The sequence below is a fragment of the Coregonus clupeaformis genome, chromosome 9 (genome assembly GCF_020615455.1).
Source record: "Coregonus clupeaformis isolate EN_2021a chromosome 9, ASM2061545v1, whole genome shotgun sequence".
Lineage (NCBI taxonomy): Eukaryota > Metazoa > Chordata > Actinopteri > Salmoniformes > Salmonidae > Coregonus > Coregonus clupeaformis.
This window is the reverse complement of record NC_059200.1, coordinates 13707191-13722241: the sequence shown is the minus strand read 5'-3', so window position 1 is coordinate 13722241 and position 15051 is coordinate 13707191. Positions and strand designations below refer to the sequence as shown.

At 48.9% G+C, this 15051-nt stretch overlaps 1 protein-coding gene across 1 annotated transcript in view; it reads right to left on the bottom strand.

Moving 5' to 3' along the window:
* Positions 1–15051, bottom strand: part of LOC121574503 — a 337032-nt gene that overhangs the window by 275024 nt on the left and 46957 nt on the right. The window contains exon 2 of the mRNA XM_041887112.2: positions 6040–6085. Within this exon, the coding sequence (XP_041743046.1) occupies positions 6040–6085 (46 nt within the window). The remainder of the gene's footprint in view (positions 1–6039; positions 6086–15051) is intronic.

The following is a 15051-nucleotide window of genomic DNA, read 5'->3' as shown; positions in this document are numbered from 1 at the left end:
TCTCTGTTCATTTATAGAGACGGATCACCCTCCCCCCCTCTCTCTCCCCTCTCTCCCCCCTCTCCCCCCTCTCTCTCTCACCTCTCTCCCCCTTCTCCCCCTCCCTCTCTCACCTCTCTCCCCTCTCTCTCTCTCCCTCCCCCCCCCCTCTCTCTCTCTCTCTCTCTCTCTCTCGCTCTCTCTCCCCCTCTCTCTCTCCCCCCTCTCTCCCCATCTATCTCTCTTTCTCCCCCTCTCTCTCCCCCCTCTCTTTACACCCTCTCTCTCTCCCCCCCTCTCTCCACCTCTATCTTTCTCTCTCCCCCTCTCTCTCCCCCCTCTCTTTACCCCCCTTTCTCTCTCTCCCCCCTCTCTCTCTACCCCCCCTCTCTCTCTTCCCCCCCTTTTCTCTCTCTCTCTCTATTTATTTTCTCTCCCTCTCATGCAGACAGACAGGCAGGCAGACAGACAGACAGGCAGGCAGGCAGACAGACAGACAGACAGACAGACAGACAGACAGACAGACAGACAGACAGACAGGCAGGCAGGCAGACAGACAGACAGACAGACAGGCAGGCAGGCAGGCAGGCAGGCAGGCAGGCAGGCAGACAGACAGACAGACAGACAGACAGACAGACAGACAGACAGACAGACAGACAGGCAGGCAGGCAGGCAGACAGACAGACAGACAGACAGACAGACAGACAGACAGACAGACAGACAGACAGGCAGACAGACAGACAGGCAGACAGGCAGGAAGACAGACAGGCAGATCCACTGACACTTCTGTAATGAATGCTTTCTTCCCCTGCTCTGCTTGACTGGGGTAGCTTCCCAAATGGTACCCTATTCCCTATACAGGGACCATAGAGCTCTGGTCTAAAGTAGTGCACTATATAGGGAATAGGGTTCCATTTTGATGCATAGTGTAGCTGGAACTCCATTAGAGAGCTGTTCTGACTCTGTACATAACCTTTACAGAACCCCTCCTCATCTCAGTCATTAGACACTCACACCAAACCTGGCTTCAAATACTGTTTGAAATCATTTCAAATACTGGATCAATATAATAGTTCAACACAGGCAAATCCCACCCATCTGGCACTTCAGACAGACATACAGACAGACAGACAGACAGACAGACAGACAGACAGACAGACAGACAGACAGACAGACAGACAGACAGACAGACAGACAGACAGACAGACAGACAGACAGACAGACAGACAGACAGGCAAATCCCACCCATCTGGCTCTTCAGACAGGCTAAAGCAAAATCTCAAAGTATTTGAAAGTTTTCAAATAGTACTTGAAGCCAGACCAGACTCACACAACATACCTTAAAAGAAAATCCCAAAACTCTAATTTGGTATTTGTCAGCAATCAAGTTTTCAAGATATGTAACTTTCAAAATACAGAAATCATCCCCATATGATGCATTTTGCATCATGTGATACAAAACGCAGCATCAAATTACGCAAAAAAAAAAGCATCATACAGGGATCATTTCTGTATTTTGAAAGTGACATATCTTGAACACCTGATTTCTGACAAGCAAAACATTTTGGGGCTATGTCAACACTGAACTAATGAAACAAAAAGATCGTTTTTGGATGGAGTTTTCCTTTGACACACGGTGGCTCACAGCCTGCTAACATCATTGTAGAGGAAAATGTTGAATGGAAATAAGGTTTACTTCATAACAAACAACCCCCTTAGCCTTCAACCCCATGTCAACATCTGTTGGGCTGTACAGTATTCAGTGGAGTCAAGTATATACGGTGTCTTCAGAAAGTATTCGCACTCCTTGACTTCTTCCACATTTTGTTGTGTTACAGCCTGAATTCGAAATTGATTAAAATATATATTTTGTTTTCCATCTACACACAATACCTCATAATGACAAATTGAAAACATGTTTTTACACATTTCTAGAAATGAAATACAGAAATATCTCAAAACTATATATATTTTGATGACTTCACTATTATTCTACAATGTAGAAAATAGTAAAAATCAAGAAAAACCCTGCAACGAGTAGGTGTTTCCAAGCTTTTGACTGGGACTGTATATTCACACCCCTGAGTCAATACATATTACAATCACCTTTGGCAGCGATTACAGCTGTGAGTCTTTCTGGGTAAGTCTCTAAGAGCTTTACACACCTGGATTGTGCAACATTTGACCATCCTTTTAAATATTCAAGCTCTGTCAAATTGGTTGTTGATCATTGCTAGACAGCCATTTTCAGGTCTTGCCATAGATTTTCAAGTAGATTTAAGTCAAAACTGTAACTCGGTGTGTAGATGCCTTGTGTTTTAGGTTATTGTCCTGCTGAAAGGTGAATTAATCTCCCAGTGCCTGGTGGAAAGCAGACTGAACCAGGTTTTCCTCTAGGATTTTGCCTGTGCTTAGCTCTATTCCGTTTCTTTTTTATCCTGAAAAACTCCCCAGTCCGTAACGATAAGAAGCATACCCATAACATGATGCAGCCACCACTATGCTTGAAAATATGGAGAGTCTTACTCAGTAATGTGTTGTACAGTATTAGATTTGTACCAAACATAAAACTTTGTATTGAGGACAAAGAGTTAATTGCTTTGCCACATACTATGCAGTATTACTTTTGTACCTTATTGCAAACAGAATGCATGTTTTGGAAAATGTTGATGTAGACCTCAGAATGACAACTAGGGCTGGGAATGGACAGGAACCTCACCACACTGAGGGACCTCACCATATTATCACCATACTGAGGGACCTCACCATACCAGTGGAGGCTCCTCAGAGGAGGAAGAGGAGGACCATCCTCCTCAGTGAATTTCATAAAAATATATATTTTTAAACATTTAAAAAGTTATCATTTTTTGATCAAACTATACTAAATATATTCACGTCACCAAATAATTGATTAAAACACCACTATTTTGCAAAGAAAGTCTACAGTAGCCTCAACAGCACTCTGTAGGGTAGCACCATGGTGTGGCCGGAGGACAGCTAGCTTCTGTCCTCCTCTGGGTACACTGACTTCAATACAAAACCTAGGAGGCTCATGGTTCTCACCCCCTTCCATAGACTTACACAATAATTATGACATCTTCCGGAGGACACCCTCCAACATATCAGAGCTCTTGCAGCATGAACTGACATGTTGTCCACCCAATCAAAGGATCAGAGAATGAATCTAGTACTGAAAGCATAAGCTACAGCTAGCCAGCACCGCAATGCATAAAATGTGGAGTAGTTGACTTAAAGAGAGAGAAAAACAATAGCTGAACAGTTTTGAACAAATTAATTTATTCACAAATGAAGGAGAACCAACCAAACTTACTCAGCTAGCAAATGCAGCAAGCTAGTTTAGCATACTCAAACACCCTGTACAAACAGAGGGATGCTATGTTAGCTAGCTGGCTATGACTATCCAACACTACACTGGAACTCTTCCAAGTCAAGGTAAGCTTTTGGTTTTACTAATTTATTGCCACCGGGGCCCGCCGGTGTCTCTGCTAAACTTCTAACTGACTATACACTGTAAAGTTACTGCATGATTGTAGCGGGTTTACTAAGGCGTTAGTTCTATTAGCTATGTTGACTATGACGTTACTTTAGCTAATATGGTGACAATGATGTAGGCTGTGTGTAGCAGTTATGATGTTTGTATTTGTATTTATTATGGATCCACATTAGTTTCTGCCAAGGCAGCAGCTACTCTTCCTGGGGTTTATTATGGATCCCCATTAGTTCCTGCCAAGGCAGCAGCTACTCTTCCTGGGGTCCGGCAAAATTAAGGCAGTTATACAATTTTAAATACATTCATAACAGATTCACAACACACAAAAAATGTTTTCGCCTGGTCACATACAGCTGATGTGTTGTTCATTGAAGTCCACAAACGAAGGGAAAAGGTGAGCGGAGGAGAGCGCATAGAAGGAATACAACGTGGCTGCTATGAATGTGAACTGTGTTTACGTGTGACCAGGGGTGTATTTAATCTGCCGATTCTGTTGAAAAACGTTTCTTCAACGGAAGCAAACAGAACTAAACGGGGATAAACATATCTGAATTTGTCCAATAGAAACACTTGTTTACAACAGTTGGACTAGTGATTACACCCTAGATCAGCTAGATGCAGGCAAAGAGTGTGCAAGGCGGTATTGAATGTGTCACTGTCTGTCGTCTGAAGTTGTTCTCTCGATCTGTTGTTCACCTACATTGTAATCTTTTCATTCGTAGGCTAGGTTGTAGCAACCTCATGAGCATCGTGTAGGAGCCTAAACCTATCGCTGTTACATTGAACTGGGTGAATAGAACATGAATGACAGTCATCCAATATGCTGTTATAGAAACAACGACAGGCTCATGGGAAAAAGATTGTCCTCCATCATCTTAAACAGCACTGGCCGCCACTGCACCATACCATGTTATCGCCATACTTTTGGTGCCGATATATAATATCTTACGATTCTCAAGATTCGAGATCTTGTATTGCCTGATGTAAGTCGCTCTGGATAAGAGCGTCTGCTAAATGACTAAAATGTAAATGTATTGCGAATCGATACTGTGATTTTATTGAAATTCAATGTTCCAAACACATATTGCTCCCCATATGTCTGCTGCAGAGGGGCAGAGAGAGCCATGGAGAAAACACGTTTTTGATCAGTCATGGAAATAAAAAGGGCTGAAATCAAATTGGCCCCCTATTTAAAATAAAGATGGAGAACAAACTATGAAGTTTTAGTGCAGGTACTGCCAAATAGCACAACAACAATTATATTGTGACATTGTCAAAACGATACGATATATCTGGTAAAATAATATCCCGGAGTCACTGACCACCTTCCGGAGACACTTGAAACCCTACCTCTTTAAGGAATACCTGGAATAGTCTAACAGTAATCCTTCTACACCCCCCCCATAAAAAAAAAGGAGTGGTTGTCCCACTGGCTATCCTAAGTTGAATGCACCAATAAGTCGCTCTGGATAAGAACGTCTGCTAAATGACTTAAATGTTAAATGTTAAAAATGTAACTATATTGATTTCCCCCCATCACTAGTAACAACGTGGCCATGTCCCGATATGTAACTGTATTGATTTCCCCCCATCACTAGTAACAACGTGGCCATGTCCCGATATGTAACTGTATTGAGTAACACTGTGGCCAAAATAGTTTTTCCATCTGTTGCTTGTTGCTTCTTACTTGTGTGTAGCATATGGGTGTTTCTGTGTGTGGGTGTGTGAGTTTGTGTGTGCGTGTGTTTTTGTGTCTGTGTGTTTCTGTGTGTATGTGTGGGTGTGTATGTCTGTGTGTTTCTGTGTGTATGTGTGGGTGTGTGTGCGTGTGTGCGTGTGTCTGTGTGTTTCTGTGTGTATGTGTGGGTGTGTGTGCGTGTGTTTTTGTGTCTGTGTGTTTCTGTGTGTATGTGTGGGTGTGTATGTCTGTGTGTTTCTGTGTGTATGTGTGGGTGTGTGTGCGTGTGTGCGTGTGTCTGTGTGTTTCTGTGTGTATGTGTGGGTGTGTGTGCGTGTGTTTTTGTGTCTGTGTGTTTCTGTGTGTATGTGTGGGTGTGTATGTGTGTGGGTGTGTGTGTGTGTGTGTTTTTGCTGTAGCTCTCACTGGCGCCAAATTTAGTCACTCTCAGCGTATCTCGTACAACTGTTGCTCTCCTCTCCAACTCAGCTCAGAGCAGAGGGCTACTGACATTTTTTTATGGGGAGCTTTTCAGCACGATTTTTTAGCGTTAAACTGTAAACTGCTCAACAAACCCAACTGAACTGTTATAGTTAGAGGGGAGTCTTCTTTCATGAAAACCAACAGTCACACCTTTAATCCACAAAAAAATCAGACTTCTTTTTTTTCTTGACATTTTCCATTTCCACCAACTTTCCGACTAATGTTTTCCTCCCTCAACAACCCAAAGGGAAATTAAGAATATAAATACACTAGCATTGACTATTTCTGAAAGAGAGACTGAGAGAGAGAGAGAGAGAGAGAGAGAGAGAGAGAGAGAGAGAGAGAGAGAGCGAGAGAGAGAGAGAGAGAGAGAAGCTTTTGGACTTACCGCGAGGGCTTGGAGCCTTTCCTTGTGAAGTTCAGCCTCAGCCATCCTGTAGGGCACAGGAGAGAGAGGTCAGCCTAGCAGGGGGAGAGAGGTGGGCTGCCTGCCTGGGTTAGGGTCTGGGTCCGGGGGTATCTGGCGTCAAGGCAGATAGGGGTAGAGAGGTCCTGTATAGTCCTGTATGTGTCCTGTAGTTGCAGTAATCCAGTCAGAATGAGAGAGTGTGTATTTGCGTGCTGAAGAGAAAAATAGCTTTCTCATTCACTGGCCATGTGCCTGAACTAAGTCTGCTCCCTGCCTGCTGCTGCTCACATTCTCTCTCTCTCCCCTCCCTCCTCCCTCCTCCCTCCTCCCCTCCCTCCTCCCTCCTCCCTCCTCCTTCCTCCACTCCCTCCTCCCCTCCCTCTCTGTGACTGTATGTGCAGCAGCTGGCAGCAGAAGCAGCTGAGTCGAGGGATCGCTGGAGAGACAGACATTTTTCAGCCTGACGTATGTAGGTTCAGCTAGGCTGAAATATATCATAAAACAAAAATGATAACTAGGCCTTTATTACTCCTGTATTAGTGGAGAAAAATACTCCTCAACATCTTCCCACGGCCATGCCCAGGGCAGCTGGACGGTTAAGGGAGGCTAGGAAGGAGAGAGGCTGGGAAGGAGAGAGTTTGGGCAGGAGGTAGGGTATGAAGGAGAGAGGCTGGGAAGGAGAGAGGCTGGGAAGGAGAGAGGCTGGGAAGGAGAGAGGCTGGGAAGGAGAGAGGCTGGGCAGGAGAGAGGCTGGGAAGGAGAGAGGCTGGGCAGGAGAGAGGCTGGGAAGGAGAGAGGCTGGGAAGGAGAGAGGCTGGGAAGGAGAGAGGCTGGGCAGGAGGTAGGGTATGAAGGAGAGAGGCTGGGAAGGAGAGAGGTTCTATAGTCTGGCTATGGGAAAGGAGAGGAGAGGAGAGGAGAGGAGAGGAGAGGAGAGGAGAGGAGAGGAGAGGAGAGGAGAGGAGAGGAGAGGAGAGGAGAGGAGAGGAGAGGAGAGGAGAGGAGAGGAGAGGAGAGGAGAGGAGAGAGGCTGCATGGGATCCACAGGCAGCAGGCAAACAGACAGACATTCAGGAAGTGTGGATCCCAGAGACCCTGGAACAGCTCAGACAGTCTTTATTACTCCTGTATTAGTGGAGAAAAATACTCCTCAACATCTTCCCACGGCCATGCCCAGGGCAGCTGGACGGTTAAGGGAAGCTGGGAAGGAGAGAGGCTGGGAAGGAGAGAGGCTGGGAAGGAGGGAGTCTGGGAAGGAGAGAGGCTGGGAAGGAGAGAGACTGGGAAGGAGGGAGGCTGGGAAGGAGAGAGGCTGGGAAGGAGAGAGGCTGGGAAGGAGGGAGTCTGGGAAGGAGAGAGGCTGGGAAGGAGAGAGACTGGGAAGGAGGGAGGCTGGGAAGGTGGGAGAGTCTGGGAAGGAGAGAGGCTGGGAAGGAGGGAGTCTGGGAAGGAGAGAGGCTGGGAAGGAGGGAGGCTGGGAAGGTGGGAGTCTGGGAAGGAGAGAGGCTGGGAAGGAGGGAGTCTGGGAAGGAGAGAGGCTTGGAAGGAGGGAGGCTGGGAAGGTGGGAGTCTGGGAAGGAGAGAGGCTGGGAAGGACAGAGGCTGGGAAGGAGAGAGGCTGGGAAGGAGAGAGGCTGGGAAGGAGGGAGTCTGGGAAGGAGAGAGGCTTGGAAGGAGAGAGGCTGGGAAGGAGAGAGGCTTGGAAGGAGAGAGACTGGGAAGGAGAGAGGCTTGGAAGGAGAGAGGCTGGGAAGGAGAGAGACTGGGAAGGAGAGAGACTGGGAAGGAGAGAGGCTTGGAAGGAGAGAGGCTCTGTCTCTGGGAGAACAGAGGAGAGGAGAGGCTTTTATAGTCTCTGGGACAGGAGAGAGGCTTTTTAAAAAACATTTTAGTCATTTAGCAAATGCTCTTAACCTGAGCGACTTACAGGATCAATTAGGGTTAAGTGCCTTTGTTCAAGGTACAGACATATTTTTTACCTAGTCTACTCAGGGTTTCAAACCAGCAACCTTTTGGATACTGGCAAAATGCTCTTAACCGCTACGCTACAGATCTTTACACACACTGACAGAAATGTACACACACTGACTCACAGATCTTTACACACACTGACAGAAATGTACACACACTGACTCACAGATCTTTACACACACTGACAGAATTGTACACACACTGACTCACAGATATTTACACACACTGACAGAAATGTACACACACTGACTCACAGATATTTACACACACTGACAGAAATGTACACACACTGACTCACAGATCTTTACACACACTGACAGAAATGTACACACACTGACTCACAGATCTTTACACACACTGACAGAAATGTACACACACTGACTCACAGATCTTTACACACACTGACTCACAGAGTCTCAGCCTCAGTATAAAGCTTAAATCCCCAGCCCTTTCCACCAGCACACTGACTGAAATCCCCAGCCCTTTCCACCAGCACACTGACTGAAATCCCCAGCCCTTTCCACCAGCACACTGACTGAAATCCCCAGCCCTTTCCACCAGCACACTGACTGAAATCCCCAGCCCTTTCTACCAGCACACTGACTGAAATCCCCAGCCCTTTCCACCAGCACACTGACTGTCAGATTGTGACTGAAGCTTCCAGCTACATATGCCCAGTCCCCAGGCCTTTACACACCCTGACTCACATACTGTCAGAGTTAGCTACATGTCCCCAGATCCCGATTTGACAAGACATCCCAGAACCAGCGGCAGAGGGGGTGTGGGGTATCAGAGTTCCCACTTCCCCTTCCTCCCCTCTTCACCCTTCCTTTACCTCTTCACCCCCTCTTCACCCTTCCTTTACCCCTTCACCCCCTCTTCACCCCCTCTTCACCCCCTCTTCACCCTTCCTTTACCCCTTCACCCCCTCTTCACCCCCTCTTCACCCCCTCTTCACCCTTCCTTTACCCCTTCACCCCCTCTTCATCCTTCCTTTACCCCTTCACCCCCCCTTCACCCCCTCTTCACCCTTCCTTTATCCCTTCACCCCCTCTTCACCCCCTCTTCACCCCCTCTTCATCCTTCCTTTACCCCTTCACCCCCTCTTCACCCTTCCTTTACCCCTTCACCCCCTCTTCACCCCCTCTTCACCCCCTCTTCATCCTTCCTTTACCCCTTCACCCCCTCTTCACCCCCTCTTCACCCCCTCTTCATCCTTCCTTTACCCCTTCACCCCCTCTTCATCCTTCCTTTACACCTTCACCCCCTCTTCATCCTTCCTTTACCCCTTCACCCCCTCTTCATCCTTCCTTTACCCCTTCACCCCCCTCTTCATCCTTCCTTTACCCCTTCACCCCCCATTCACCCCCTCTTCATCCTTCCTTTACCCCTTCACCCCCTCTTCACCCCCCTCTTCACCCCCCTCTTCATCCTTCCTTTCCCCCTTCACCCCCTCTTCATCCTTCCTTTACCCCTTCACCCCCTCTTCATCCTTCCTTTACCCCTTCACCCCCTCTTCATCCTTCCTTTACCCCTTCACCCCCTCTTCACCCCCTCTTCACCCCCTTTTCATCCTTCCTTTACCCCTTCACCCCCTCTTCATCCTTCCTTTACCCCTTCACCCCCCTCTTCACCCCCCTCTTCACCCCCCTCTTCATCCTTCCTTTACCCCTTCACCCCCTCTTCATCCTTCCTTTACCCCTTCACCCCCCTTCACCCCCCTCTTCATCCTTCCTTTACCCCCTTCACCCCCCTTCACCCCCTCTTCATCCTTCCTTTACCCCTTCACCCCCTCTTCACCCCCTCTTCATCCTTCCTTTACCCCTTCGCCCCCTCTTCATCCTTCCTTTACCCCTTCGCCCCCTCTTCATCCTTCCTTTACCCCTTCACCCCCTCTTCACCCCCTCTTTACCCCCTCTTTCATCACATCCCTCCTGTTCAGCTCGTGAGTGGAGGAATATGAAAACTCCATATATGGTGAAAAGGCTGCATGAGGCAGGGCAGCCACTCAGCAGTCAGTCTGCAGCAGTACTCAGGGGTAATGCTCAGGGGAATACATAAAAATGCATTGGCTGTCCTTAAAACAAGCTACCCTGGCTGGGGAGCTAGCCTGTATGCAGTGCAGGCATTGTGTACATGGTGGAGGCGTATCTGAGGACAGACTTGAAGGAAGAAAATAGAAACTCGATATGGGAGAGTGAATAGTAGAGAGTGAATAACATGGAATGTTGGGGATCAAGCACTCGCAGGAGGGCCCCCAACCCAAAACATTATTATTATAATTGTGTTTTGAGAAACTTGACTTTTATAGTTGATTTATTAATTGTTTTGCATTATTTGAGTTTAAAATGTACATTTAGGGGAATGTTTTAAGGGTAAATATATGTTTTTTAAATTTTCAAAATAATTTCAATATTATTCATTTTCATGTCAGCTCTATACATGGAAATGCCCTTGTCCGGAGCAAAGGACCCCAATTTCAAAAATCTAAACTCTGGCAAAAATTTATATTAACTGAAAGATTATAGAATGTAGTGTCTTGCAATAGCCCTCTGTGACTTTAAATAATATTTATTTTAAAACTTTGATTAATCCGTCAGATTTGTCTAAAATCCTAAAATAATCAGGAATGAGCAGGGTCAGCTACACCATAAGGACCCTTTATTCAGGTCCTCATTACATGTACATTTGAGTCATTTAGCAGATGCTCTTATCCAGAGCGACTCACAGTTAGTTAGTGCATACATTATTTATTTATACTGGCCCCCCGTGGGAATCGAACCCACAACCCTGGCGTTGCAAACGCCATGCTGTAACGATCCCGGCAGTCTGAGTCGGGTCCTGTCTGTGGACTAGTTTTTCTGCTCGGGATCTCCAGTTTCCCGAGGGTTCTGGAACGCTCCGGGGAGCTCTCTTGATTTCCGCACCTGCATCCCATCAGCAATCTGCACACCTGGTCCTGATCATCACCCTTCTTAGGCTCTGGCCTAACATCCATTCCCTGCCGGATCGTTAGCCATGAACAGTAGGTTTACCAGAGTATCAGTCTTAGGGCTTCTAGCGTTAGTTTTGTTGTTTTGCACCTTGTTGGTTTGTTGTTTACTTACCTCCGTTTTGTTCCATATGCAGTCACTCGTCCGGAGCCTTCATCCAACCTCTGCCTGGTGGTCGGCGGCTGCCGAGCCATGATTGGATCAACCACTGCACCCCCAACAACTAATCAACGCCGCCCGCTCTGTTCCCTGGATTATTCAGCATCACTCTTGACTTTGTAAATAAACACTCACTTTCGTTTCAACTTACCTTGTCCTGGTCTGCTTCTGGGTTCTGGCTTTGTAACTCGTGACAGAACGATCCGGCCAGTAATGAACCCAGCGGACCTGGACTCTGTTCGCCATGCCATTACCCATCAGGAGAAGATGTTGGGCCATCATAGCACGGTACTACAGGAGATCGCGTTGTCAGTTCGGAACCTTTCTACCGGTCTGACGGAGGTCCAGAACCAACGCAAGTTTCCGGTGGAGGATCCACTACCGGTTTCACCCATCTCGCCTGCCGCTTCTGGAGCTGTGTCCTTCCGTGAGCCCAAGGTTCCGACGCCGGATAAATATGAGGGGGAGCTGGGAAGATGCCGTTCCTTCCTTATGCAGTGTGGATTAGTGTTCGATCTACAGCCCTACTCTTATGCCACAGACAAGGCTAGGATAGCCTTTGTGATTGAGTTGCTGCGTGGTCGAGCGCTGGAGTGGGCTTCAGCCGTTTGGGAACGACAGGATCCCTGCATGGCTTCATACCAGGGGTTCACGACCGAGATGAGGAAGCTCTTCGACCATTCCGTCCGAGGGAGGGACGCAGCTAGGCGCCTGTTTTCGCTTCGCCAAGGAACTTCGCAGCGTGGCCGACTTCGTGATCGAGTTCAAGACGTTGGCTGTGGAGAGTGGGTGGAATGAGGAGTCTCTGCAAGCGGCCTTTACCAGGGTCTGTCGGAGCAGCTCAAGGATGAGTTGATCTCCTATCCGGAGCCTAGTGACCTGGACAGCTTGGTAGCCTTGTCTATTCGGGTGGATAATCGAGTCCGAGAGCGAAGGAGGGAGAAGCAATGGGGTCCGTCCAATCGATCAGCTTCTCAGTTCCCAGTCGGGTCGGGTGGTGGACCAGACCACGTCGATCATTCTCCACCACAAAGGATTAGTGGAGAGGTCCTCTCTCCCGATTCTGAACCCATGCAAGTGGGGCGGCACGGGTTAACCAAGGAGGAGCGTCAACATAGACGTAAGACCAACTGCTGCCTCTACTGTGGTAGCTCGGGACATTACATCTCCACTTGTTCCCGGCGGTCGTCAAACTGCCCGGCTCGCTAAAGTTGGGAGGACTTTTAGCGAGCCAGTTTCAACCTCTCAGTACCTCTGTCAGACCCCGTTTCCCGGCTACCCTTGTGAACAGGAATCAGAGCTTAGCGATTAACGCTTTTATCGATTCAGGTGCCGATGGAAGCTTTCTTGATGCCGAAGTTGGTGGAACAGCTGGGGCTTTCCAAGGAGCAATTGCCGGAAGCCATTGAAGCGACCACTCTGAACGGCAGTAGTCTGGCACGTATCACGATGAGGACTGAACCGGTTAAGATGCTGTTGTCGGGGAATCATTCGGAGATGATTTCATTCTTCATTCTGCCGTCTTCCCATGTTCCTCTGGTCCTTGGATACCCCTGGCTGAAGGAACACAATCCCACGTTCGATTGGGTGACGGGCAAGGTAACGCAGTTGGAGCCTTGATTGTCATGCTAACTGTCTCAAGACTGCCTGTCCCCATTCGGTTCCCAGTCAGGTGATTGAGGCTAAACCCCCCAGATTTGTCCCTGGTTCCCGAGACATATCACGATTTGGGGGAAGTGTTCAGTAAGCAGAAGGCTCTGTCACTCCCTCCCCACCGACCATATGATTGTGCCATCAACCTGTTCCCTGGAGCTGTCTACCCCAAGGGAAGGTTATACAGTATCTCCCGCCCTGAACGTGAGGCTTTGGAGACCTACATCAAGGAGTCCCTAGCTGCTGGTCTCGTTCGTCCTCGTCATCACCCCTGGGGGCAGGATTCTTCTTTGTGGGTAAGAAGGATGGCTCTCTTCGACCGTGTATTGATTATCGGGGGTTGAATGACATCACGGTCAAGAACAAGTATCCCCTGCCCTTGATGAGTTCTGCCTTCGACTCCTTACAGGGTGCTACGGTGTTCACCAAGTTAGACCTACGCAATGCGTATCACATGGTCCCGGATCAGAGAGGGAGACGAGTGGTTGACGGGTTTCAATACGCCGATGGGTCACTTCGAGTATCAGGTGATGCCGTTTGGACTGACCAATGCTCCAGCGGTATTCCAGAGTATGGTGAACGACGTCCTGAGAGATATGATCGGTCTCTTTGTGTTTGTTTACCTGGATGACATTCTGATCTTCTCGAAGGAACCTTCCGACCACGTCCAGCATGTCCGGCAGGTTCTGCAGCGATTGTTGGAGAATCGCCTGTTCGTGAAGGCCGAGAAGTGCGAGTTTCACGCCCACACGACATCCTTTCTCGGGTACATCATCTCCAAGGGAGAGATTAGGATGGACCAGGAGAAGGTTAGAGCGGTTCTGGAATGGTCCCAGCCCGGCACGAGATTGCAGCTCCAGAGATTTTTGGGGTTTGCGAATTTCTACCGCAGATTCATCCGGGATTACAGCCGTGTGGCCGCTCCGTTAACTGCCTTGACTTCCAGTATCAGGAGCTTCAAGTGGAATCCGGAGGCGGATCGAGCGTTTCTGGATTTGAAGAGGCGATTCACCAACGCACCGATTCTCTCTCAACCGGACACGGCCCGTCAGTTCGTCGTTGAAGTGGACGCGTCTGATGTGGGAGTTGGCGCCATCCTGTCGCAGCGATGCTCCACGGACAGTAAACTCCATCCCTGCGCCTACTACTCTCGTCGCCTTTCGCCTGCGGAGAGGAATTACGATGTGGGTAACCGGGAGCTTCTCGCGGTGAAACTTGCCTTGGAGGAGTGGCGCCACTGGTTGGAGGGGGCGGAGCAACCGTTTATTGTCTGGACTGACCACAAGAATCTTGCTTACGTGCAATCGGCTAGACGTCTCAACTCCCCGCCAGGCCAGGTGGTCGTTGTTTTTCGGACGATTCAATTTTTCCCTGACGTTCCGACCTGGATCTAAGAACGGCAAGGCGGACGCCTTGTCTCGGATGTTCTCCAAGACGGAGGAGAGTGGGTCCAAGACCGAGACAATTCTCCCCCGGAACTGCGTCGTGGGAGCTGTTAGGTGGAAGATTGAGGAGGAGGTGATGGCGGCTCTTCGGACGCAGCCCGGTTCCGGTAACGGTCCACCCGGTCGGTTGTTTGTGCCTGAGTCGGTTCGTCCTGCGGTCCTCAAATGGTCCCACGCCAGCAAGATGGCTTGTCACCCTGGCGTGGCTCGGACGATGGCGTTTCTTCGCAGACGCTTTTGGTGGCCTGCCATGGCCGAGATACTCGGGGTTATGTTGCTGCCTGTCCAGTGTGTGCGCAGAATAAGGGTACCAATCGGCCCAGCTCTGGACTACTTCACCCCCTTCCTATTCCCCGGCGACCATGGTCGCATCTGGCCCTGGACTTTGTCACTGGGTTGCCCGCTTCTGAGGGGAACACGGTCGTTCTGACTATCGTGGACAGATTCAGCAAGTTCGCCCACTTTGTGCCAATTGCCAAGCTTCCCTCTGCCTCGGAGACGTCCGAGATCCTGGTTAGGGAGGTTTTCAGGGTCCACGGGTTGCCCAGTGATATCGTTTCCCGACCGTGGCCCTCAGTTTACCTCTCTGCTGTCTGGAAGTCCTTCTGTTTGGCCATTGGAGCTACAGTCAGTCTCACATCTGGTTTTCACCCCCAATCTAATGGTCAGGCGGAGAGAGCCAACCAGAAGATGGAATCCACGCTACGCTGCCTGGCCTCTTCCAACCCCCACCTCCTGGGTCTCTCAGTTGCCTTGGGTTGAGTATGCCC